The following is a 27,043-nucleotide window of genomic DNA, read 5'->3' on the forward strand; positions in this document are numbered from 1 at the left end:
TCAAATAACTCACTTGACAGCTGAGAAGATACACTGGTGAAAATATAAATAGGCTATAGTGATTGATCACACGGGGAAAAATTTCTTTCAATGTTGTCATAATTGGGCCCCTATTTAGTGGTATTTTTATTTCTTGCAGTGTAGTTCATTTGACAGCTCGGATTTGGCCGTGTTGTTCGTGCTTTTTTTCTAAAAACAAATCGAAAAACCCGGCGGCGAGTGATCGCGAATTCAGGATTTTTGGTGCCCCTTAAAAGCTATACCGTCGTGAAATAGAAAATCATCCTTCGACAACAAAAACGGAGCTGTGTCGAAACGACAACGAGCAACAATACCGGCAAACACCACCTCCGTAGCGAAAGATGGCCTTCAGCTTCCCCGCATTCAGCTATATCGTAGCGCTGATTATCGATGCGTTTCTCATCTTTTTCTCGATCTTTCACGTGATTGCCTTCGACGAGCTGAAGACGGATTACAAAAATCCCATCGATCAATGCAACTCGCTTAACCCGGTAGGCGGTTGAGGCGCGCACCCGCAGTATCCTTAATTAAATCGTGTGTTTTGTCCTTCACCCTTCCAGCTCGTCCTGCCCGAGTATGCGCTACATCTGCTGTTCAATCTCCTCTTTCTGTTTTCGGGCGAGTGGCTCTCGTTGGCCCTCAATATTCCCCTTATCGCGTACCACGTTTGGAGGTAAGATTGGAGTGCTAGAACAGGAACACCTGAACAAATATTATAAAAACATCTTCCACCTATCACCATCAACCGCTCCTATGTGCGAATCAGGTATGCGAACCGACCAGTCATGTCCACGCCAGGGCTGTACGATCCTACCAGCATCATGAATAATGATGTGCTGCGAAGCTGCCAACGGGAAGGCTGGATCAAGCTGGCCCTCTACCTGTTATCCTTCTTTTACTACCTCTACGGGTAAGTGTTCGCGGAGTTGCTGCAGTTACCAATGTGTTTTCTGATGAATCACCATCGTTGGTTGTGCCTTCTCATTTCGCAGTATGATTATGTCGCTTATCGCTTCATAAGAGCTACTTCGGCAAACCGAAAGCATCCCAAGGGCCTGCACTCAGCCTACCATTTCGGCATACCCCATGGCAGCGAGTGTTAATCGGAATGTAAGCAAGGAGAAAAATGTACCAAACAAGAGATCATCTGTCGTTGCCATTGATGAAAAGTAATTGCGGAGAAATCTACTTTTCGGTTTAGTCCGGTAGACGGGTTAGAGATCGTATCTACCATGCAACTGGAAAACCGTGAGCGTTTCTCATTCTCGTAGCGCATACCTAGGATCATACCATTACTAAGCACGTTGCACCGCATCGGCTCCGACGTCCGCTCGCTCGCTCGTTCGATGTGTGGGGAAGACTTATTTATTCCGTTCATTTGCTGATCGTTTTCATCAACGTCAGTGCTCCTCAATCATTGTCCCTATGGTGCTATCGCAGGGACGAAAACAAGTCTAACATGGTGACGAAGAGATAATCGACAAGGTGATGAAGAGATAAAAGAAGGCAGGTAGACAATTATTATGATTAAACCATTCGTTTTGTATCTGAATAAATTTCATTTCCACAACTAAAACGACTAGAATAGTCATCTTCTTTCATTTAACGGTATTAAATTGTAAAATTTCAATACATTCTTGTCAAGTAAAACGTAGGAGGTTAATTCACAGCCTCCTGTTGTATCATTGCAAGTTTAAATAACGTTACCTATATTTTACCAGATCAAGCAGTCATGGTGTTATTTGCAAGGTTGAAAGCTAATTGAAAAGCGAATCAACGGACAAGTAATTTTATTCGGAAACTGATAGTGTGTGCATAGTTTGCGATTACTAATAATACTAGGTTCCAACGGAAGAGGGAATAGACCATGAAGACAGTGGTTCAGTGTGATGGAGAGAAAAGCTGGAAACGTGGCCGGCATCAGTGTGCAAGTGATGGGAACAGGATATGTGATGAACCCAACCCGTAAAGTCTTCTTAGAACTTCCTTAGGGGCTGGCAGTATTAAATGGGGAACGACGAATTAAACACCAAACCCGCCTTTCGGTTGGTGTTTCTGGTAAATGAGAGCCAATCTACGCTGCTGTTCCGGCTGGTCTCACCGGATGGAGGTTAGTGGAATATGAAATACTATCACCGTAGATTACATGAACAGAGAGATGGGTAAGTGTTATCCTTCCACATTTCTCAACAAATGAAATCAAACCTTCGTTTCGGCTCTGCAGACATATGCAATAATCTTTTCTTTATTTCGAACTAAAAATCGATTCGCTATCAAGGTAAACACAAGTAATTCGGAAAGTAATGAACATTCTGTAGGGATCCATCCGAATGCCGTTCCCAATACGTTCGTTACATCTAGGACCTGCACTTTCCCTTTTTTCCGTGTGTATTTTTATAACATTCGCATACCACTATCATCTTATATGTGTTTTTCGGTTTCATAAATTATACTCATAAACTATAAAAGGCGCGCTTTGTAGCATTATCAAACTAAATATAACACTAGGGCCACTCGATATGTCGTACGCCCCATCTAACGGCCCCGATCTCCCTTGCAATGGTATTGCCACGGGGCAGGACGGTGATGGTGATGGTGAAGGTATGTAAAAATACATGGCAGAGACAGTACGCTACGGGATAGAGCGAAAGTACGCAAACGAAACGAAGATAAATCCTTAGCTATATTCAATTGTTTCACTAACACGTTTCTAAAAGCTATCGCAGATTCCGTTCTACGCCTCTCACGCCGGTCAGCGGTATAAATTATCTTGCTTTCACCCCTTAATCATCGAATAATACTAAAAAACCCTGCTATCCTTCCGCACAACGCCTCAACTGTTGTGCTGCTGGTCTGATGGGTTTTCGGGCCGTTGGTCCTTCGCTCTTAGCCTAATCATTTTCATCATTAAACGCCATCCTTAAATCGATCCTTATTTGCCCCTCGCCTTGCAAAAAAACAAATGGGGAAAGGGGCAGAGACTAGTTTTCCACATGCTTACAGAGCTACATCCTGCATCGGGCATCACTCTAGCGCGGTACCGCCTGGAGTCGATCACCCTCAGAGGATCAGAAACGCACAGGGTAGAGAAATTAAAGAAGAATACGAACAGTTTCACTACATTTATGACACAATCAACGAAACGGGATGGGGCACTGCGGCTCTGTGGCTATGCCGACAAGGTTCTAGTATGCGGTTCTTGGTATACGACCGTCGTAACTGATGGCTCTGGTAACTTGATTCAATTTTGGTTTAACATTGCTCTGACATCGTTCACTACCTACTAGTTCGCACAAGGAAAGTGATCACCCCCTATCGAACGTACTCGCTACGGTTCTCGTTCTATCATATGCCATTCTTCACTGTCTTATCTGAAGCTCAGCATCCGCTCGGTCTACCGATGGTCCGACTGCTGGTCGAAACGAGGTCTCGCCACAAGGGTCCAACTCCCATCTTCTCATAAAGCCCACATAAAGAAACTTTCTCCGACACTGTTTCTCACCACTGCAGGGGAGCAGGGGTCTCGTGCAACTTATGCTCAACAGCATTCTTTTTTTGGCTAAGCCCATTAACAGTAGTTGTTCGCATCGTATCCGTGGCTTCGCGCGACTGTGGCGCTGGTGCTGGTGGTACAACAGTCCACCAACCTGACGAACAACTTGTCGTTATCTGCTTCCTCTCGTACTGCCACCGGCTCTTGGCTTCGCACATCGCGGCTAGTTGCATATTTGGCTTTTGAAGCCGATGTCGATGCACATCCTCCTGTTCCTCCTTTTTTAGCCTTGATGTACCATCCATCCATCCAACCATGCATCCGTCCTTCGAAGCATATTTTTCATTCATACCCCCCTCCCCTTGATCGATTGTCACAAAGCCACACTGTGCTCCTCTCACTCGCTCTCAACCTTGCTACCTAAATGCCCATCCCCCCTGGGGAGCCGTGGTCAATCGTCTGCATTCGCAATCTTTTCACTCTCACGCAGCATCATGCTATTCAACATGCTCGACGCTTTCGCTACACGGTGGACCCACCGGCTCTTGTATGAAATCTCAACTTTTTCGCCCTTTCTTCCCAGTCTCGGCCCGGCCATGGTCGGTCGGGTCTTGTAACGGTAGTATGGAATGTCTGTACAAAGAATTTGATTAAGTCAATGAATTACGCCGAAACGTCGCGATCGGGCGACGGTATTACAATGAATTCCGAGATGCAAGGACAAACCCTCTCCTAACTTTATCCTATTGGGATGCAAGAAATTTGCGTTATACTGCGGGACTTTTTTTTTATATAAAATTGTCTAAACCACCTTCCCAATTACACCTAAATGGGCCTGCTGCTGCAGCAGCAACAGCCACAGCAGCAACAGCCACAGCAGTAACATATTCCGCACCGAAGCCAGAAATCGATCGTAAAGTGTGTTGGCTGGCAAACTGATTCCGGTCGATCGATAGTGACTTTCGCTGTCGACGGCAAATACGGCGTTCTACATCATCCTTGCTCGTAACATTCGTGACATCATGGTGATCACCCGTCGATGACTGATGATGATCATCGTCGTTGCAATGGAGGGCGGGCTCCGGGGTGTTGTGTTCGGTTTTTGGGGTGCAGGCTGCTGTGACACCTTCGCGACAGAAATGATGTCACCATGCCCAATCCGAGCGCCTTCGGTTTTGCTCATCTTTGGAGCGTCCGTTTTGAAGAATGGTGGGGAATTTCGAAAGACTTTTTGGTGTTCTGGAAAGTGAGAAGGAAATCGATTGAGACATTAGTTTTTGCGAAGATTTACAAATTTGGTGCGGAATTTTCGAAAGAAATTTGAATTTAGTATTAAATTAAAATAATAATTCTATGCTATGCTGAATCCGAATCCTGACGTTAAGGTCTGATAGAACTAAGGCCTAGCCACTAACACCCACTAACGATAGATTATGATACAGTGCTCTTTCTTGTTTCGTGTTTTCCGATCTTTTATGCAGCAGGATTTCGTAAATATTTAGTTAAATTTTTAGTTTGATTTCTCTTATCAAAAACTACATCAAACACAAAAAGCGCAAAAGTTTGTACATAAAGGTCGGTCAGTATAACGCTTAAAGTTTCTATTATCTAATCGAATCACGATTGCATTTGAAAACCTTTAATTTCATAGCAAAAATCCTCATTTTTCATTAAAGCGAGATATCGCTAGGTCTGTATAACGAGATTCGGAATGAAATTTGGTCAGATTTGGGAATAGAATTGCAAAAATTCCTTTTTTGAATTTAATTTAAAGCGAACACACATACACACACACGCACACCAAAAGGAGCAGATCGTGGAGATGCTGCATCAGCAGCATGTGGTCATTTGCCATAAAATTTCCTCCCCTCCCTGCTATATACCCATCCTCACGCCTGTCCTTGTGGGTTTGATGATTCTCTTCTCATTTCCCGCTTAGTCTCTTGTCTCTGTTAATATGAGCGTGGATTTTGCCTTTCTCGAAAAAAAAAGAAAGAAATGGATCTCCAAATGGTCGCATTCCGCATTCACACCATGCTCCACCATCGAGACGTGCGGTTTGTATCAACCTACCGAGGTGTGCAGAGGAAATGAGAGAGATTCCAGGGATATTTTTACACTCGCCAGCCAGCCAGGCAAAACAAAAATGGCCGTGTTTTGGATGATCTTGCACGCAGCATGGCAACTGCGGCCCTTGCTGGGAGTTCAGGCAGGATGGACCGCATTCATGGATTCAGTCGCAGTAGTGCGATATGGAAAAACTTGTTTCCAATTTTCTTCACTATCCCTCTCCCTCCACACCTTTTGTGCACCTTCCGGAGCGATCTTAAGCAAAGAAAACAAAGTCTACGATTCACTCATCTCGTAGGTGCGTGCTGGGGGAAATGGAATGCGACAACATCTATGTACAGCGGATCGATGATTCGTGTTCGGTATGCTGAGTTCCGACTTTGCATACGATATCGCTTGGTAATGCGATATGCATGTCGAATGTTTACTACAAGTTTCAATTAGCGATATGTTGATATCGCAGAAGAGAAAAATAAATCTCAAAGAAGGGTAATTAAAAATAGATCATACTTTGTCCTACGTAATAAATGTAAGAGATTCTGTTTCCTGGCAACATCTTTAATAATTTATTTAGTAAAATTAGTGAGAGAACTTGAATTTGTCGATAAGCTGTGCTTATATTGCCAACCTAACTGCTAAGGGAATAAAATCAGCAATCATGGTCATAATGATCTTACCTGTGGTAAAAATGTAGATAAAGTTGTACACCGTTCTCCTTGCACTTTCCGCTCATGTTAAACTCGATCACCAATGACTAGCACGGCTAGCCTGGATAATGGATGCCTTCAGAATCCTTTCCCGGCGGTATCAGATTGCACACACCATACGTCCTACACACAGACACACACTGTGGCACATCACATCGGTTAGCAACATCTTCACCAAATTCCACACAATGAACGATTCACAAACAAATAGTATTCAAATAAGCGCATTTTTCTGTTGTTGTTGTTTTCTGAACACTTTGCGCGTGGCGACGCACTCTCACACTCTAGTACGAAATGACCGGTGACGGGATATTACTGGCTTTCACGCCCAACCCAGCCCAACCGAAGTAATAAGAAACAAAAATCCAAAATCCCGTAACGCATGAATAAATAAACACTGGGCACAATACGGTGTCGCGGTGGTGTGGTGCGAGTACGGCAGACAGAGTTAGCCCGTGATGTCACACAGCGCACACATGTCGCCATTGTCATATCGCCATGGTCGGGCGTCGAACCACCAATCGGTGCGCATAGCGGAACCAGCCACCGATTCGTGTGGCGCACGCAAACCCCATCATCGATCGTTTCCGGTCTATTGCTCATCGGAATGCTAGACGAAACGCGCTCTTGAAGACGCGTATCGGTGGAGTTGGTGCTGATGATGGTGTTTGTTGTTGATGATGATGATGGCAATGATGGTTTAATATTTGCGCACAACCGCGACCATCTTCCGGTCACGCAGCTTGGACACAGGTCCCACTGCTGGACAACTCGGTATCGGTATACGATAACTTCCTCGAGCTTCTCGCGCACTCCTGAATCCACCAGAGAGGGGGATGGAGTATCCGCGGGCCAGCGCCGTCCCCGGCACCCAGCATCCTAGCACTAACGGTGGCGATGGTGAGGCTGATGATGAGTAGGGCGCAGATACGGTGAAAGGTCGCGCTGGTGCTGCCAAAGTGGCTGCTGATATGGAAAGTAATGAGGTTGCTGGTGATGGTACAACACATTGTAATGTTGATGTTGCTGGTGCTGGTGGTGTTGTTGTTGCTGGTGGTGCTGGTTGTTGTATAAGTGGGATTGCTGTTGCTGCTGCAGATGGTGATGGTGGTATCCATTGGTGTAGGTCGGTTGGCCGTTGGTGCGGTGCATTTCGGTTCAGAATTGCCGGACCTGGAACATTGAAAGAGACTAAGGTAAATCTAAATTATAAATTGAGGCTTCACACATGAGGGGGCGAATGTGTCCCGGAAGCTCGGCCGGAACCATGGCGGAAGGTGATGAGCAGAGGGGTGAAGCGTTACCATTACCATTACCACCCCCAAGTGCACATACACACACACACACACACACACGTTCGTTGCGTGTGGTCGATCTAACGTGTGATTTCAAACGAAGGATGCATTTAGTCCTCTGGTTAGCGGCGCCACCGTCAAAACGTTTGGCCAAAGCCCGAAGTTGCCATCCTGACGACGGAATGGATGAGCGGAAGTTTAGTTGATTAAACACCAGATCGAGCGTGAGGGTGTCAGTGCGTGAGGTGGTCGGAGAGGACTTGAAGCTGTGAAGCAGAACGAGGTTATGCTGTTGTTATGGTCACTTCGCAACCGACAACGGCGACGAAGACGATGACGACCACCGAGCAATTCCTTCGAGCATACCGGGAGGATAATGCTGGCGATGACGTATTAATGAGTTTTCGGGAAACTTTCGCGCCATTTCCATTAGAGCGCGCGGGCACGGATGGGTAATGACGGTGTGTGATCGTGCTAAAATTAAACGCATCTCTTTTACCTTCCCACCGCGTGGCCCATCGCTTGGGCCGGAAAGGTAATCAATGCAAGTGTGAACATTAACTCGTTCGCCATTTGCCACCACACGGGAGGTGGAGAGGCTCACCCGGCACGGGCCAGCTCCACACAGGAAAGCACGGCGCAGCGCAAGGAGGAGAAACAGCCAATATTTGGCGCCATGTTGCGCGAAAGAATGCATTGACTGCTGCGGAACAAACCCTTTGCCCCTTCCCATAGAGTGCGCACGGTTTACAGTAAAATCACCGCTATAGAGACCGGCCCTTGTACTTTGTACTTTTTGAGTTTTGGTGTTGGAAAGAATTGACACAAAAAGTAGTGAAACATGGAAATTACCTCTCCTACTAAAAGTAGTAGTGTAACAAGTTTTAAAGACCAACACGGAGTACTAACTAACAATACAAAAGTACTGTCGGAATGAAGGATCGTGATCTTCGCAGAACACGATTCTAGCAAAGAGTATTCCTGGAACACATTTTGTGATTCAATATTCAATTCTAGATGTCACAGAAACTGCAATATTTTCAATTCATTACTTTCAATACACTATCTGTAAAGTCCTTTAGGTGAACCTAACCGGGAATAGGAATGTCGAAAGCCTCCGCGATCCAATTCTACCGTTGGAAGCAAGCATTCAGACCATGCGGTTGGGTTCGGTTAGACTATTTTTAATTTAAGCTCCCGCCCACACTATCAAGGGGGGCCAAAAGGTAGCCCGCACCAGCCCGGCCAAGAAAAACAATCACTGCCCTAGCTGCTGTTCCGACGGCCTGTGCCTAATGGTCCACATCTATAAGGTATGCTGCTGCATGCATACGTCTGTTAGTTCGTGCCACAACACCAAAACATGCACCACGCATGCTGCAGATCGAACGCAGCGAATGATGGCAAACGTCCACAGATTATCGGGACCCCACCGCTCCGGAAAAACCACCATCATCCACCGGGAGCATGTTGAGGCAGATTACTCACTCCCTCTCCCTCCACTTTGTAAGCCATAAGCTGGTGGCAGCGGCAGTAACAGAAAGGAACGAACGTGCACGCCATGACAATTTTCCTCTTGCAACAAAACGCAGGCAGTGGAAAACGGCGAGGGATTTGTTGTTGTTTCGTTACCAAAAACAGAGCAACCAACACAAACTAAGTTTGTTAACAGTAAGCACAGAGCACACTTACAACTGTTGACTGAAATGAATTGGATGTGGAAAACCTTCCATTTCCTCAGACGGTGTGCGTTGTAATGTTTCCAAATGTGATTTCCATGGTCGATTAGTGACGTGTGTCGCCAGAAAGAGGTCTCTGAAGTTGCGATATGCTCCGACCTGTGGCGATCGGTCTTCTTCACAACATGGCCACCGCCGTATTGACCGGATGTTGTGCTGGTGTGGGGAAAGATTACATTTTTGGACGGCTAACTGGTCGGTCGGCCGGATGAATGTGTTTTTAAGGGTAGTATTGCATCATTGCATGCTGCGCTTAGTGGTACAATAGTAGTGGTAGACTGGCTGGCTGGCAGACAAGCTCTTTGATGACTTTCTTAGACTTTCATCTGCCGCGACCGTGTACCAGATGCGATGTAGCATCCGGTGCGTCGCGAGAACTAAAGAGGAAGTAAGTGAAGAAATAGAGAGATAAAGAGAGAGAGAGAGCGAGAGAGAGAGAGAGAGAGAGAGAGAGAGAGAGAGAGAGAGAGAGAGAGATAATGAGAAAGTGAAAGAAAGGCAACGCAGGGTCGCAATCACTATCACTAGGGCGTTCATTCAACGACAGTTTCACTTTCGGAGTAGTTCGTTGTTGGATCACAATAGACATTCTCACAACGCGCCATAAACGCGAGACTGAGTTGGGTGAAACTGCAGGTTCATGGAAGTCAACGAATCCAGCAGAAAACAGACAATCAGAAATGTCGTAGAAGACCGTCCTTGCTAGTAACACTTTCTGCTACCTTCTGCATTTCATCATGGTCGCGCTACCGGCTGGCAAAGTATCTGCCGACATTTTCTGGTTTTCCTTAAAAAAAAAACACTCCCTTTTTGGCCAGCCGATACCATCCACGTAAAGTGTGGAAAACAATGGGCAATACTGACCAGTTCCCACTTTCACTCGATCAGTGCTGGTGCTGCTGTTGGTGCTAGTGGGAAAACCTCAGTCCTTCTTCATCCATTCCACTGTTTTACACAACACAAACTGCCACCGCACGCACAATGCCATCGCAACAGCACGGCAGCGTCGTGGTGATATGAAAGTGTTTCATTTTCTGACTTTTATTATTTAATGTTTTTTGCAACATTCCCTGCCCGGGTGATTAGCGGTTTTCACACCATCCGCCGTGACCGCCCGGTCGCACCGCTAGTATTTGCCGGACCGTTGGCGGATGCTTCGCCAACTGCCAGCTTTCATCTCGGGCAACTCACCGAACTGAACTCTCTTCAGGGCACTGTGTGTGTGTGTGTGTGTGGGGTGTCCCAAACCACAAACATACCCTGCAGTCGAGCCAGAGCCAAAGGTAGCCGAGACTCCGCGTTCTCAGCACACACAGGTGGGAAAATTATGAAAATTCTATTATTACACATTTCACCGTGTGGCCGACGCCCTCGGTTTGGATCACGGCTACGCGTGGCCATCGACACGGCATGTTTGGAATTGGGTTGATGTCAGGGCGTCCTCGGTGACCTGATGGGGCGGGGTTCCTACGTCGCCACTCCGACACACCGACGTTAGGCAATCGCCTAAACTGTTTACGCCTGGGGACAACCCAGGATTATAGGACGGTCTATATCATTCCAATTACTCCTCACCGTTCAGACACCGTTCGTCTCAATGTGACTGAAGGCGTCTAAACTTCGCTCGATCTTCGCTTCGGCGCGGCCATGACTCACCGTGCACGATTTGCACGATAACGCGTTTGTCTGCCCCAGCATTTGTCAGCAACGAGTAGAGCTTCGGCGAAGTCACACTACACCCCCCTTCACACCCGGATGCCCACTGCTGAAAGGTTGATGATGGGACCAACCAACCGACAAAAGGCTTTACCACATAGCGATGGTGGAGCGCTGTTAGCGGAGCCACCCCTCCTTCCACTCTCTAATGATAAAAATAAACGCCGCCGCTTCTTCTAGAGGGAGAGCGCTAAGCCATGGTAGCGGTTACGAAAAAAGGGCGAGGGCGAGGGCTGCGCAGTGCTTGCAGAGTATGTGGTGAATCGACCCAAGGAAAAAAAAAACACGAAACGCGTCGCGAGCGGAACAGAGCTCCCAAAACTTGGAAGACCAAAGAGCTAGAGAAGGATGTTTGCTTAGGCCGGCTTAAGACCTACTCATCACCCATCCATCCGTGCCGGATTTGTTCGGGATCCTGAACGAGATCTAGCATCTACGTCGAAATGTTGCTCGGCCGTTTCGTATACCTTGTTGCAATGCTGCAGGAAGTTAACAGGAAGTGGGTGTTTCGTCGATTCATCGAATGTTTTAGAATCGGCCATGGATGCTGCCCGGTGACGCCACCGCTTACGCCTCCAGAAGTTTGACGTTAATTCCAGCGGCCTGCCCACTTGGACGAACAGAGCGATCTCGCATCGCAGATCTCGAGCTGTTGCGTTGGAGTCACATCCGTTTTTGGTTGGGACCCAAGACCGGGTGGACGATTTTGGGAGGCGCAGAGATCGTGCGCGTGCGTCCGAAAATGGTTCCCACAAGATCGTCAACCGCATAGCACGGAACGTACACCAAACCCCCCCCTCCCATCTTACAGGCCAATAAAGTGCAGCAAGTGTCTGCTCCGTGTCCGAATGTCCGAGTGTGGTGTCCGGTCGGACGTAGCGGACGATTCGGAGGTGAGCCCAATTTTGGAGCACCCACACTCGGCTGACGATCGGCTGATCGATATTAAATCCTTGCCTAAGATACACCAGTGTCCAATGAGGGCGTGAAAGCAGTCGTGGCGGCTTCGAGGGCCACGAGAAAATATGTGTGTGTGTGTGTGTGTGTGTGTGTGTGTGTGTGTGTGTGTGTGTGTGTGTGTGTGTGTGGTGTGTGCCAATGTTTTAACCCACGCTCGCGGACGAATTAAAGGCGACAAATATGGCCATCCAATGGGGTGGATGCCACGATGATGAGGTCCATATACCATCAGCGCCAAAGTCGCGCCAACGGGCACGGAACGTTGTTGGAAGGGGGGAAACCATAACGTTGCGTCCACGAAACAAATTACCTTCCACTCTCCCTCTCTCCCTGCCCTCTACCGGATTGAGCTGGATTACTGCCAAAGGCAAACGCGCACCGCAACGCGACTGGCCGGGCTGATGGGTAACACCTGAAACAACTTGTATCGGGTGAGTCATTCCGAGGAACGGTACGCGCGGCAACTCAAGTCTCTCAAGTGGACACGGCAACACGGTTACGGTGTTTCCGTAACAAATTTCATATCCGCTGATCGAGCGTGCGTCAAAAAAACAAATAATATCCATCTACCGCGCGTGCGGATGTCGGAACAAGTCGAGATCTTCTAATTGATCCCAGGGTACCCTACGGTGGGGTAAACGCCATGAAAATTAGGCCACATCATGAGCAGTGAGCCGGGGTTTGTGGTGCCACTGCTGCTTGCCGCATCTGCTTCAGAATGTAATGCTCTTCTCACACGCTTCCGTTAGATTCCACTCCGGATGTCACAACTGTCCTGTAGGTTCCCCTTTTTTCGTTTCGAAAACAAAGTCCGAAGTTGCTTGGAAAATGCGATAAAAGCATTCTCAGCTGCTGTCTGATCGCCAGGGTACTCTGTTGCTGCTTTGGATAGGGCTAATGCTTTGACCTCCATTTCGCCCTCTGTACTACGTGGCACAACCGCGCAGCGTCGCCAGGTTCCATTCCAACGTCTAGGAGGAAGATTGGAAAAAGGGAAACAAATTGGCCCGGTTCCAGTCTAGCTGGCTAGCGCTGGCTCTGCTCAACGATTGGACGAGAGGCAGGTGGGCCGACTGCCGAGCGTGTGCCCGATCATCGATCCAGGTGAATGGCGACACGCGACATGTGGGCTACGTTTGATCGTATTCCACCGACCACCAGACACCATTATCCCGAGTGTGAGTGCGCGTGGGAATACGGGAAATGGACCCGAGTAGCCGGTTAACTCGGTGACCAGCGCGTGTAGGAGTCACCGCACTTTTTCGGACAGCGGACATTCTCCGGTCGTCTTGTGCCGAGGTTCTCGGACACGGGCTCTGACCATAGTATACTCCTCAACGGCGTCGTGGCAGTGTGCCATTGGATAGACTCTGTGTAGGTCGAACGTTAGGGCCCGGCTTTCCTTATACAGCAAAAGCGAATTGGCGCGTGCGTGAGTGTGTGCGCGCGATTAGCCGCATCGCATCGTAGAAGCTGTTCCGATATGCGTGTCCCTATTTGTAAGTTGATTTGATGTCAACTGGTATGGGCGGAAACAATTTGGCGCCAGCCGGGCGACGCACCAAGTGACGATAAAATCGGGATTAACTGCAGTTGGGTGAGGACACGATAGGTAGTTCACGCAGGAACTTCGCAAGACTTCGGCCAAGAAGCAGACCATAAGTGCACCTGAATATGCGAGGTTCTAACATTGTAACAGATAGCAGCGTGCTGCTGCGGCCGACAACGCGCAACGGGCGCAAAACTAATTTGAATTTAATTAGAGTTGAACCAACCGACCGGCTCACCGACGCTCAGCCGGCGGCAAGCCAGCTCACGTCATCTCGATTTCGCTTTTTCCATCGCTTGAGTCGTAGTACCTGGGCGCAATGTCTCCTACGCGCCTTCCTTCTCGGGGAAGGTATGAAACACGTTTTTTTATGGTTTTCTGGCCACCGCCACCACCACCGCTAGCTGCATCACAGAACCCCGGTGATCCCGGAGGGGGCACCTACGCACTCCTAATGTCGGTGAAATCGGTGAGCGTAGCTGACGATTGAGACGCCGCATTTTCAGTTCAGTCACCATCGAACCACCGTCGCCGTCAATGGTGGCGGTTGATGGATTTACGATTCGGTTGAGGTTATGTGTCGGTGCCGCATCATTAGTGTCAGACCATCCGGTCATCGACGGCTGCTACCCGATGTGAGCGAACGAGCGGCAGTGCGATGCAATGCGATGAGTGAGCAACGGCTGAGGTGGAGGCGAAGTTGAGCCCTCATTCTCCTGCGCGAAGATCGCAAGGATGCGGATCCGCTGCCTCGCGGTTGCACGCCATTGCTTAATCCAATCAAACTACGCACACACACACACACTCACACCTGCCATCTTATTAGGGTCTCGTAATATGTGGCGCAATCCGGAAAATGGGGTCGTCTCGCACACCAACCTGCGCTGCAAACAGGTGTGCAGGAATCGAGTGGTAGTCTTTGCCGTGGCAACCTGGACACTGCCGTGACCGAGGGTTAAAGGTGCGCCGTGAATACACGAACGGTAACGTACACCGATCCGCCTTAACGTGGCAGTGGCAGCTGCCATCCCATTTGTAATGACTTTCAGAAATTCTCAAGGATATGTGGCATCGATACAGTATAAACATTTTGAATGACCTACTACCACTTTTCGGTAAGATCACATTCGGTTTTAGTGAGCACTTACTGTTAATCCTCATGCGCACATCGTGCTCTTCATAAATGGTTTTACGATGACGATTATGGACGCATGAAAGATGTCTGATTGCAAGTCATTGCCATTAGCGAGTCGCATTTAGTCACAATCAGCGTGGGGAAGAACAGGCGAAAGCATAGGCCCAAAACCCAGTCGAACAAGGATATCAGGATCGCAGATCACCGAGCCCGAGGTAGTAGAGACACATACACGCACATACATTTGCTAGATACATAGCTAGATTAAGTAAATCTTTTCCCAAGAGACAATGACTGATCCTTCGTTGCAGGAGCGACAGGCATCTCGATTGTTTCGCTTGTGAGCTTCCATGTTAAAAAAAACCTGATGAAACACGCAGGAAAGCCACCCGTGCGTTGTTGGGTAAGTGAAAGGTCTGGTTTTGAGGGTAAGGAGACGACATTGACCACCGCTGGTTCGCATGAGAATGATGTTCCTGTCCAACAGGAACAGTGCTACTGGTGCCATTAAGTTCTTAAGATACAGGAAAAACGTGGCAAGGGTAGGTGGTGGTAGAGCTTGAACGGTGTCAGTGAGATGGAGATTTGGTTTTAATCACTGTGAGAACTAGCAAGACACAGAGATAGACAGAGACAGAGGGAGAAATAGAGAGTTGGAGAGCGAGTGGTGTGTATGGGTGTGTTGTTGGCTTGTTGGATTGGGTTGGGTGTACTAGTCGCAGCTAGGAAGGAGATGGACCAACCGCCGGCGATCGATAGGGGTTGGTGGTGATTGGTGATCACATGAGCCACACTGAAGGACTGAAGGCGCTGAGGGGGAAAAGGCGGTTAAAACACGGCAGATAAGTAAAAACTAACAGATGAGTGAGTTATTTTTTATTAAACTTTGAGCAAACTCTGTATTATTCCAGATTAAAGAGAAGGTTATTTAATCGTAAGTTTTTGTTTCTGGCAAACATTGTTTGAGTGGGAGATGTAGTTGTAGTAGTAGTAGTAGTTGTTGTTGTTGTTGCTGCTGTTGCTACTGCTGCTGTTGTTGCTACTACTATTATTATAATAATAATATGCTTTCACGCTCCTGTTTCGCTTCGAGCTCGCACTCGCACATTCCTGTATTAATTGTAATGATACATGATGTTCTGTGAGGCGGACAGTCGCACAGGCATTGGGCTCCGCGTGGGTTACTACTGTGAGTTGCACTGTTACTACTATCGCTGGTCTCCTAGTGGTGTTCGATTTCGCTTCCGACGCACCCACACACCCACCGAATGCTACAAAGGCTTCTCGGGTTAGGGCGGAGTATGTACGTGCGTGCGTGAGTGTATAGTGTATGTAGGGAGTTCCACGTTGTTAGGAGTAGCATTTGTTTGAGTAGTGTGTAATATTGTTGAGAAGATGTGTGCATGAATGTGTGCGTGTGTAGATCTCGTTTTGGGGGGTTGTTGGTGAGTTGGCTGTAGATGGTGTGTTGTGTGGACCAGTGGTTATAAGGACAACTATCCATTACATTACTAGCACAACAGTACAGAAAAAATACTAAGGAGCTGCGAAACCGCGTGTTCAGAGTATTATGGCGCGCAATAGATTAACAATGTCTCCCCTGCCGAATGTTTGCGAATTTACAATTGTTACTTCCTGCCAAAGCCTTGCGTCGTCTCACCTATTTATCTCTCTTATTATGTTCTTGTTGTTGCATCATGTTATGTTTGCTCAATCTTTTTCATCTGTTGCTTACATACTAGACACATTTACGATCAACACTTACTTAGCGAACAGAGCGATTAAGTATGGCATTCTTGATTTGTTTTTTTGTTTTGTTTGTTTTGTCGGTTACCAACATCCCGTTTTCCTATGTTTTACGTTTAAGCTTAATGCTTCGCATTCCGTTGCATTATGCCGCATCGCACCAGAGGCACCAGCGGTTAATTATGCGCCCAGCCCCATTATGCAAACCTCTTGTCTCATGCTAGCCCTGGTCTGGTGATTTTAGTGATTTTTGGGCGCAATCAAAGGTTTGCTCAGCCCTAGCTGCGCATCTGGTACAACCAGTCTTTCCGAGGTCTGAGCTGCCGTTGACTGCGTTCCCGAGACACTGGCCAGCTTTCAACAAGCATACATCCTTGTTAAACTACGTTATTCGACTACAGAAAATGTGCTTTGTGGTTGTTTTTCTGATTTTTTCTCTCTCGCGTTTTGTTAAAAAAATACTTGAATATAGATTTAATTTAAAAATTAAAACACAAAAGAACAAACAAATAAGTTAAATTAGATTAAAACAGATTAAAAAAAGGGTAAAACAATCTGCAAAATGCACTACCATAGATAAAATTCTTCCTAATGCTTGTACTTTGCATACTGATCGTGTAATACGTCGTTGCGTTGCTGTCGCTACAGCTTAAACACTATACATTCTGCCACAAAACACACCACGCACAGACACACACATACCATTATTGTTGTAAAACTTCAAACATTGCCGAAAGCAAAACTACCTCTAAAAAAACCGTCAATTCCATCATTTCACTATCAACTAAATAAGTTATTCAGAGCATTGCACACCGCACTTACTTACTTTCCGCGGTACGGCGGCCTCGTTAATGTTCTATACGTTCTACGCATGGGAAGGGCGTCAGGAGCAATGAGGAGATGGGAATTGTTATGGTTGATCCGAGCGGATCGCCTTATGAGTTTGTAGCTTGCCATCGTGCCCTAAGATGTCGCCTAAGGCTCACTAATCTCAATCCGTTATCAGTAAACGCATCATTAACAAATGTTCAACAAGAGGCACACAATGCAGCAAGGACTGGACTACATTGGAAAAAATGTCCACACGTAGTGCGCATGACCCTCTCCCTTCCGGCAACTCGCTATCGCTCTAGCATGGCGGATTAGTACCCGGAGGATGACCTGTGGCATGGGTGATAGTGTCTGTGTGCAAGTTATTGACGCGTCTACCCGCGTTTTATTGATTTAGTTTGATTCATTACATCAGCGCAGCATTCGTTCAAATCAGTCGGTCAGTGATTAGAATCAGTATGTTAGAACTACTGGACGAAGAACTACATTACTGGCAGACACCGAATCGGTAGGAGTGGAAAAGGGAAAGAAGATTGAGGGAAAAAGGTCCACCATTGCTTAATGTTTGTCATGGAAATCATGCTAATTAACCTACTTCATACTAATCTTAATGAGGGCGCACGGATCAAACCTAGAGAGTAGCATCGACAAACCGGCGGCAGTGATAAGACTGTGACCGCTGTTTCTGAGCTTACTCCCTGGTTGTTCGGCGGTACCGTAGAGATATGTGTTTGTATCCTGTTTGCGTAGTAAAACATTATGTACATGTTTGGTGCTGCTGGGAGCACTTCCTTAAGGCTAAGTGGGAAGTTTAAGTAGTTCAAGAATTAGAGAGACAGAGAGACAAAGAGTGAGTAACAAAAATTGAGAGAAATGCTGGGACATTTTAACCCGTACATGTACGAAAACAATGTACCACGAACTAACGAGTTACGAAACAGTCGTGCGTACCGTTCCAAACACTGAATACAAAAAAATATTTTGAGATAAGGGCATCCTAGCTTCATGAAAAGTACAGATAAAAAACAAATCCATATGTGGTTGAAATCGTTTAGATTGCGCTTGCGCAAAAGAACAAACTGATTCTAGTATCCAGCGATAGTAGCGTTATCAAGCAATCAGTCACTTACATGAGACATCCAATCACAACTTAGCATTCACAAAAAAGGACTAATCTGTTGTCGCGACAAACAGAGAGACCAGCGTATATTTGAAAATTCATATTCAAATGATCACCATGAGCAGTCCTAGATTTTAATCTCTTGGAATTCCTCAAAAAAAACCAAAAATATCATACACACCCACACAGCGAGGACAACCCATTCCAGTGATTTGCGCTCACATCGAATCCTAACCATTCCGGACAAAAGCGCTCCAAAAACAAAAAACCTTCGTCATTCTATCATATCGGATGGTCGATGTGGTCATCTCGAATGGGAGGGACTGGCGATCTGTTTGATCTTTACCCTTTTTATGTTGTTTTTTTGTTGTTCTTCTTCGGGCCTATCGTATTTGCATACCTTCCCTGTGGGCCAGTGTTGGGCGTGAGGCCATTGCCGGGCCGTGAGGCTAAGCAGCACATTGGCGAAACGCGGCGAACGGCTGGCTCATTAGACCGGTTTGCTACGTTCTCGCTCGCAACACCACCAACACTACCATGCACCACTCCAAGCAGGGGACATACCAGCAAGCGAAAGATGCGTGACATCAAGTAGGACGCAGTCGCCAAGGTTGTGGTGATTGGAGGGCAAGATCGAAACCGATCGGCGAGAATGGAGTTGGCAAGAGTTCCGTGAAAACTATCAGTAATGGCCGCTAGTGGCCGCCAAGGGGAACTATTGAGATGAGATGTGCTGGCACAATCTTGGTGTCCCGGTCATGATTTTTTTGTTTTGAAGCGGTACAACATTAAGCAAAGAAGATACACGACACGCTGGCCCCATCTCGTTCTACAAAGTCAGCAAAAGGCCTTGTTCAGAGACCATCAGGCGCACATACATGCTTGACTCCGTTCCCGCCGGAGCTAGCTATATCGGAAACACGTGAGACAGCTGTCAACGATGGCGGGTTGGCGAGGCGGAGAGCATTTGTAAACAGTCGCGCCCCATTAGGACGACGCCCGGCTGCTAATCTTGGACGGAGAGTAAAGAAGACGGCATGATGGCCATTAGCTAGCCAAAAGCGTTTCGCTCAGTTAATGACAGGCGACTGAGTTTGTTGCTGAACTGTACCAGGCACCTCCTAAGTTCGACTTATCGAACTTACGGACGCCTCTAGGATAGGCTTACTATTTGCACGAACGGTCATTAGTCGATCGTTATGCATATAACGCACATACGTAGGTCATGAATTTTTTGCTGGACCGTATAGGAAACGAGGGTGTCCTCAGTGATCCAATGATGTATTATGACATTAGAGCAAACAGAACCACTACTTCCAGTACGCACAATGGTGTCATAAAGGTAGTACTGGCAATCGTTGTAACTACTCAAGAAGGCTGTCTAACAAAGCAGAAGCATGTAGAGCATCTAAAGTCCTAATGCAATGAAGTTTCTGAGGGCCCAACTCTGATTGAATACCTGATTGGCTCTCTCTGCAGTGTTCCGCTGCGCCTCCAGAGAATCCACACACTGGCGCCAGTATCCAACATCCAATTTGGCGTTGAAATTTTACATCAAATATGAAATTAATTAGAAAACTCCTTCATCCCCTCTGGCCATTTGATCTTCCAACTAATTGAACCGAGAGCGTAAATCAATCCAATCAACTCTGGAAGACACCCTTCGCAAGCTGACGGTCGCGTCCGCCATCCGGCACGGTCAGACAATTCGCGCAACGTCATTCGCTTCCTTCCGCTATTCTGAACCTCTCGATTTCGACTTTGCAAAAGAACGCCACTGGTAGAGTGACGGTGGATGAAAAATGGAATTTTCCAGTTCTTCACGCAGGCATTCGCAGACAAACGGAGAGGACGAGTATAGGGTGGAGGTACATGATTACTTTATTAGTCTGCCCCTTTTTTCCACACGTACACTCAAGCATACACGTACGCACACGAAATGTCGAACTCGTGTATCGCCTGGCTCTTACCAGAAAAGTGGTTGCACACGGTAGCAACCACGACCGTGGCACTCTCTTCGAGCCTTCGCTAATCGAATCATGCGACCGGGGAGGCGTTTTCCGGTTTCCAGCGTATATTACGCGGCCAGCGTTCTCGTGGTTTGCGTTTCATCCACAGAGATCGAATCTTGCGAGGCGAACCGGCGGACATCGCCACACTGGCCACCGTAAGGTCGTCGCCTCTCAGCAAGGTCTCCCCCTAGCATCAGATCGCTAGTAAAGGGGAAAACATCTCGTCCACCCCGAGCACTCGCTTTGCTTCTCTCATCAAACGTGATACCAGACCAGTTAGCTCAGCACGGGAGCAGCAGCAGCATCATCATCACATGGGCCCTGCTCTGCCTGCTTGGTTCGCGGCCCCACGACTCTATGCTCCCATACCTCCTTCTTTTCGATGCGCACAGCGGTGGACTGTGTCACGGGCTATAAATAATTTAGCGCAATGCCACGCGAATAGCCGCGGATAACTACTTTTTCCCCTTTTTTCTGTGCCACCCCATCCTGCCAGTCAGCAAAGCATAGTGCCATCCAAAATTACACACACCCACAAGGCGAAACCGTCACGAGCACGCACGCCTCTATGAGTACACCGATCGCGTCACAATCGCGAGTTACATGCGTTGTCACCCGTGTGTGAGCAAACCAATTTTTCGTCAGATTTCGAGGTGGATGATCAACCCCTCAGAATCGAGATGCTTCAAAAGCTCGCGAGAAACAAACGTCACAGTACTTGTGGTACTTGTTGTAGCACAAACCCTCACACATTGCTTGAACACGTCATTACAAATTAAATTATTTATGAGATAATTTCCTGCGCAGCGTCCTGCGTCAAACGACTCGCAGAGCATAACCAATTTGGTCTTAGGAGGATTTCTGTTCAATGTTCTCTGAACATTGAATTCAGAGTATAAAACCGAGGAATGTGGTCGCATTTCGTTTTTCGGTGGAAATTAATTTCGTGACCAAGAAGGTCCACCGGAGCGTGTAACCAGAGATCCGTTCGTTTCTGTGAAAACCTATACTTGGCCTTTTTATCTTAGGGTTTTTTTTTGTTTCTATCTTGCTTATTGCCAGAACCTGATTCCAGGGTGTAGCATGAAGTCGTGACGAGCTGGTGTGGGGCTATGTGCGTCTAAAGGCGTATTAGCCGTGCAGAGAGGGGATTTTGGCTCGGTATTTACAGAAATAATGAACATTTAATAGAAATTTCTTCCGTGTTCAGAGGCAAGGTACAAGTGGAGGCTATAAGCTTCATCATAATCTAGAGAGATTTATACATCCAAAACATTGTGCTAGCTGCACGTTCTCCAAATTCTCCAAGATATTTCCTTGGGCTATCGGGCGTCGCAGAACAAAGTTTACACGACAGCATTTTTTTTTGATCTCACTCTCAAGGCTATACACCAGCGAAGAGAGATAAACGATCCCCTTTTTCTCGAACGTGGTACTGTGACAACCCCGTAGAAGAGCGTGGTGACGTTCGAGCTGTATGCTAATTAAGATAGCTTCTGATGATATAAGATATGAACGAGCAGCCCGCAATACCGCAATCCTCTTTTGCCTGCGATAAGCTCAAAGACACTTGTCCCAACCAACCAAAGGCTACAGTGGACTCTCTCGTTCTACTCTTTCTGTTTTTGTCTCGACGAATTTGTTGGTTGTTTAAAGCTCCTGGGTGGAGGCAGGGGGGAAACAGGCTAGTCACAATTTAATTTACGAAACGATGGCCAACATTGAATCATTGGAACCGCTATCTAATAAGTCGCTCTACGTGACAGCGCCCATCATGACCCGAGTATTCGTGGGTTTTTGGCCCGTACATTTGATAGAAAAATTAGGTGATCCACCGGCGTACTTTGGCCGAAGGTGCACGTTTTCGCTCCCGTATACTGATATCTCTGCCCGTTCACATGAATGAGGTTTTTGTGTTGGTTAGCGAATTGTCAGCTGCTTAAGTACACATCCCAAAAGAACCTTAAACCCACCAACCGTATGCCTATACAAAACAAGCATTTACTAGTAGTTATCTATGCAGAAAAAGTTAAGTAAAATAATAAAGTACATATGTTTTCTTTTGGTTAATCCGATGCAATTTGATTAAAGGTGTTTTACATGTCCCATTGCGATAAGTTGAAGAGTACACCGATCACAAACCTGGGGTTAAACGTTTCTTTCAAATTCATGTTACGCGCCACGTCGCGCCATGGAAGGATATGAGCGGGAAGGAAAGATGATTTGGAATAAGCAAGAGTTTTTCGGTATTTAATTATTTTGTTTAGATACATTGCAAAATAATCGAGACTCTAAATGCTTACTGACTTGAAAACAAGTCAATGGGAGACAGGTTTAACATTTGAAACATATGGAAGCTTGGGAGTTAGATTAGGAAGAAAGGAGTTTGTATATGATACATAGTGGAATGGCGGATGGATGTGGCCGTGGTGTGTATTAGGAAGGTGAGATAAAGGGTAGCGATAATATAAAAATTAATGAAAAGTCTGGTTAACGTAATCCGTCTTTTGCTTTATTATTTGTTTGATTAATTAATGGTAGTAATAGAAGTAGTAGTAGTAGTAGTAGTAATGGTAGTAGCGCAAACGTAAGAGAATGGAAGCTAGAGCAGCGAGTAAAGAAACTAGAAAATGTATTAATAGTAGAGTACCAGTGCAATTATTAAGCTTCGTTACAGGGCCTCCTTTTTCGCTGCTTTTTGATGTTGTTCATCCTTTAGCGGTGACTCGTTCCCAAGACAGCCGGCGAATTTTCTGAAGGAAATTATTTGTTACTGACTATTTTTTTGTTATAGTACCGGTTCCATTATCCTGTGAGACGTTTTAATTTAATCTCCAGTATTAGAAAAGCATTACAAACAGCGAATATGATGATGCACCGAAGAACCCTTTAGGAGATTCAGATACGGCTTCTCTACGACTGCTGCTAGAGTTATGTAAATGAGACTTACATGTTACCATTGCACGGGGAAACTGTTGGTGTTAAAGTTAGCCAGAGAATAATTATTCAAAAGTAGATGATCAAAGAAATCAGCGTTCTTTAGAGTAAAGGTAAAGGCAACGGTGACGAGTGCGACTCGACGCGTGCTAAAAGTTATTAATGCTCTTATAGTTACGAAAAGCTTAGTTGCTAAGGGCGTGTAAGAGATTATAGATTTTTTTAAATCATTGCTTTACCTATTGTGTTAGCTGTAAGTAGCGATGTGCTGTATGCTGCAGAAGTTATGACGCCAGGATGGTCATCAAACCACCGTAAACTCGAGTATTTGTTACAAGCTTCGGTAATTTTTCTTGCAACACGAATATATGCCTGTTATGATAACTTCGCATCTAAACAGGCTGCCAAATATGTTCCCCCTTGCAGATTGGTTGATAGATTCAATACGGTTTCATGATTCGAGAGATACTGCTGATGAGTGTTGTAATGCTACGGTGAGCACTAAAGTATTTGAAAGATTTTATAGCATATTTCTCTGTCCTTACTGTGATAAACTTCTCTTACGCCATATACTATGATGACTAAACCTATCAGCGTTACGCGTAGCTAAGGGCACTTTCTGTTCCAGAGATTATCGGTCTACCTGCTTCAGGATTGCATTAATTGTTTGCGCATCAACAACAGCTGTCATTGCTGTTTTACTTTGTAAACGAGTCATCCTGCAACGGTAAGGGGCACTTAAAGGCCAAGGATCTTTTTTTTCTTAATAGTTATTCATAAAAAATCTTGATCAATTAAAAGCATTAATTACTGCCTTATGAAATACTTTCTTAACACTCATATAATCAGATTCATCTCCAGTATTGTTTGATTGAAGCCATTTGGCTATTGCTGAATCGTAGATTCCCACATGATTGGTATAGCTTAAATTCATCGCTGTTCGCCATCTCTTTTCTAAGTTTCCATTCCAAAATACACAATGCTCTTGGCACGTTCAGCCTGCCTCAACGAAGCTGAATTCTTCAGATTTTTTCTCTGAAATAACTGCACAATATATTGTTTTTATCGCAAAAGCGAAAAATACGACACTGACTGCTACTCCTCTTCAGCAGCTCCACGTATCCCATTGCGATTGTGGTATCTTCCTGAATGGTATATGTGCAATAAGAAAATAATCTGCAAAGAGGATAATAGAAATTGGAAGCACTATTCACAGCTGCAGTATGTGCTGCTAATGGTGGTAAAAGGGAATAAACATTCCCAACATTTTCCCTTGCTAATCATGGCACCAGAAGGATTCATACTGATACTATCCACATTGTCAAGATTCTGATAAATCGCGTTGATGAGGTGGTGTCTACATTTCAATTTAAGTTTCAGAGGGGTTTTTGAAGATCCAAAACCAGATAGTCGATCACGTCGTAGTATATGCGCTTGGTTATTCTGCATCGATACATATTGTGTAGCCATTTCATCACTAATCCGATTAACTTCCGTCTTTAAGGTGTCTTCACACCCTCCCCTCATCCTACCCCACCCCCTCGAACCCTTACAATTTCTTCACTCTGCCATCTCGTTTGCTCAGCATGAAACTAAATCCATGCAGAGAGAAGATCCTTTATGGTTCAAATTCAAATGATACTGTACCAATATCAACCTACCGCTGGTTGCGGGTGTAGAAGACATATCTACCACATTTCTCACCTCTGTGCTATATGGCGATGGAGTGGTGTAAACCAAAAAAATACGTTTTGGTTTTGTGCACGTTGAAAAGATGCATATAATCCTCACTACTCAGAAAGCTTCAGCTAAGACTGAGTGAAAAGTGGAACCACAGGGAAGCAACAGATCTCATTAATATCTTATTGCACGGCAGAAAGCCACATTTCCAGATTATGTTCGATTCTAGACAAGCTAAGCAGCCCCATATCACAAACTATTTTTTCTCTCATTCATTGTCTCTCTTTCTGTCTTACTTTTGTTTCTAGCCATCTACATTTTTGCAACTTTGTTTCTAAAGTTATGTAAACCATTTTGATAAACAGGACATCTAAGATGCTTTGGCACAATAGTTACGCCACACCTTTATGGGTCACATTAGTGACCAACGCAGGGCGGTCACAGGATCGGGAAATATACAACAATATCAGTTGCTTCACATCAGCCATTCAGTGTCACTATCGCAGTCCATTAAACGGTAGATGAATGGTGTTTGAAGCAAACGTTAAAAACAAACAAATAAGCTCATTAAGAACAAACTATGACATAATGACGTTAGAAAAATGTCAGTTAATAATGTGGCTGTGTGTTTAAAACTAAAGGATAAATATAACAAAATTAGAGACTAGGTCTTCGGCGTGTTAACCTAACGTTAAAGCTGTCGTAGGTTAAAAAAGGTTTGGGGTGCTTTTAACAGATAATAAGAGAGCAGAGAGTAGAGGAATAAAGGAAGCAGGTAACTGGTTAACAGGACGGCGAATCATAGATCGGGATGAGTTAATCGGATTGCGAGAGAATGGCACAACATGGGTTGTTACAGAGATTCGTCTTCCAGCGCGAGATAGCGCGAGAGAAGAGTAGCCCTTGGGGTTGATCGATTGATCCTTCTCCGTATCCGCAAGACCCACGACGGATTAAAACAATTCTTATTAAATGACGATAGCTTTTGAACTATTTTCAAAACAGAAAGGAAGGGATTCCGGAACCCTTCTCCCAATGTGCAGTATAAAGGGTGCAGCATCGATGGCGCGATAGCGGACGTTAGAACCAATTAATGCTAGTGTAATTGGAAAATGGAAAGTGATGGAGGAGGTGAACAGAGAGCGGGATAGGCAGATGGTTTTGTGCTAGTACTGTTGTTCGCGCATCGCGATTCTTCTTCATCATCAACGAGGTACTTAGTGGTAGTTACAGTGGTATTAGAAGTAGTAATAGTAGTAGTAATTTGAGTACTAAAAGTTGTAGGTTGTCGTAATACTACTACGCGATTAATATAATTATGTCATACTAAACGGTATTAATATGATTAACGCTATGTCATTAATTGCTAAATCCGAGTAATGCACGTTACGTGGCGCATAATAACGTTTACAATATGCCTGCTGCATTGTGTTTGTGCGCTCTCATTAATAATTCCTTAATCGATTCTTTTTCCTCTCTCTTCATCTTGAGTTCATGGAGTTTCATTTCGTCCTACAGTACCTAACACGCGCGTCACCCAACATCGAGATTCGATCGAGATACTTGTAGTACTTCCCTTTAATTATGAGTTTCTGTTATCAGCACGATTGGTAGTGGAAAGATAGTGATCATTACAAAAAGTTATGCAAAGCTGTACCGCGGGTTTGCTTGTGTGTGTGTGCTTGACACAGCGGATCGTTATACAGTGGTGAGAATATTTGTTCATATCGTTTGTTAATTTGTAATTAGATTCGTCTAACGCGTATAAGAGTGTGCATACGTTTCAGTATGGTAGTTGGCGCTGGGATGGAAAGGTCGTATTTCTCTTAAACAATAGATTAGGTTTGAGTTGCATAATCGTTCCCTAAACCGCTACTTTCCTGCGTATTCGATTGGCATTACTGTGTTTTAATGATTTTCGTTTTGATTGTTTGTTGCCAAAGAGCGATTAATGATCGAGTACAGGAAGTAAACAAGTATTAAATGTAAGAATGGATGTATTGCGTGTGTTGTGTGTATGTGTGTGTGTGTG

General features: G+C 45.7%; 2 protein-coding genes across 6 annotated transcripts in view; one reads left to right on the forward strand and one right to left on the reverse strand.

Moving 5' to 3' along the window:
* Positions 1-146: 146 nt before the first annotated feature.
* Positions 147-1,598, forward strand: LOC125959990 (protein cornichon). The gene is made up of 4 exons (XM_049693077.1): positions 147-512; positions 582-694; positions 788-931; positions 1,014-1,598. The coding sequence occupies exons 1-4, from the start codon at positions 363-365 to the stop codon at positions 1,039-1,041; spliced, it is 435 nt and encodes a 144-aa protein (XP_049549034.1). The 5' UTR covers positions 147-362; the 3' UTR covers positions 1,042-1,598.
* Positions 1,599-2,238: 640 nt separating this feature from the next.
* LOC125959987 (protein held out wings) overlaps positions 2,239-27,043 on the reverse strand; it is a 28,515-nt gene continuing 3,710 nt past the window's right edge. For 3 of the 5 annotated variants that reach the window (XM_049693071.1, XM_049693070.1, XM_049693072.1), the window contains exon 2: positions 14,370-27,043. This exon is cut by the window's right edge and continues 1,832 nt beyond it. Coding sequence is in view for 2 of the 5 variants with exons in the window: in XM_049693073.1 (XP_049549030.1) it covers positions 7,450-7,482 (33 nt within the window). In the remaining 3 variants the exon portion in view is untranslated. Of the gene's footprint in view, positions 4,754-6,261; positions 7,483-14,369 lie in introns of those variants that run through there. The other 2 variants (XM_049693073.1, XM_049693074.1) reach the window with 2 other exon arrangements.

This window comes from Anopheles darlingi, chromosome 2, assembly GCF_943734745.1.
Source record: "Anopheles darlingi chromosome 2, idAnoDarlMG_H_01, whole genome shotgun sequence".
NCBI classification, from domain to species: Eukaryota; Metazoa; Arthropoda; class Insecta; order Diptera; family Culicidae; genus Anopheles; species Anopheles darlingi.

What these genes read in the sequence shown, in the direction of transcription:
- LOC125959990 (XM_049693077.1), top strand. Translation starts at nt 363, where the DNA reads ATGGCCTTCAGCTTCCCCGCATTCAGCTATATCGTAGCGCTGATTATC. An exon ending in ATCGCGTACCACGTTTGGAG is followed by an intron (nt 695 to 787) that starts GTAAGATTGGAG and finishes TGTGCGAATCAG; the next exon opens with GTATGCGAACCGACCAGTCA. An exon ending in TTCTTTTACTACCTCTACGG is followed by an intron (nt 932 to 1,013) that starts GTAAGTGTTCGC and finishes CTCATTTCGCAG; the next exon opens with TATGATTATGTCGCTTATCG.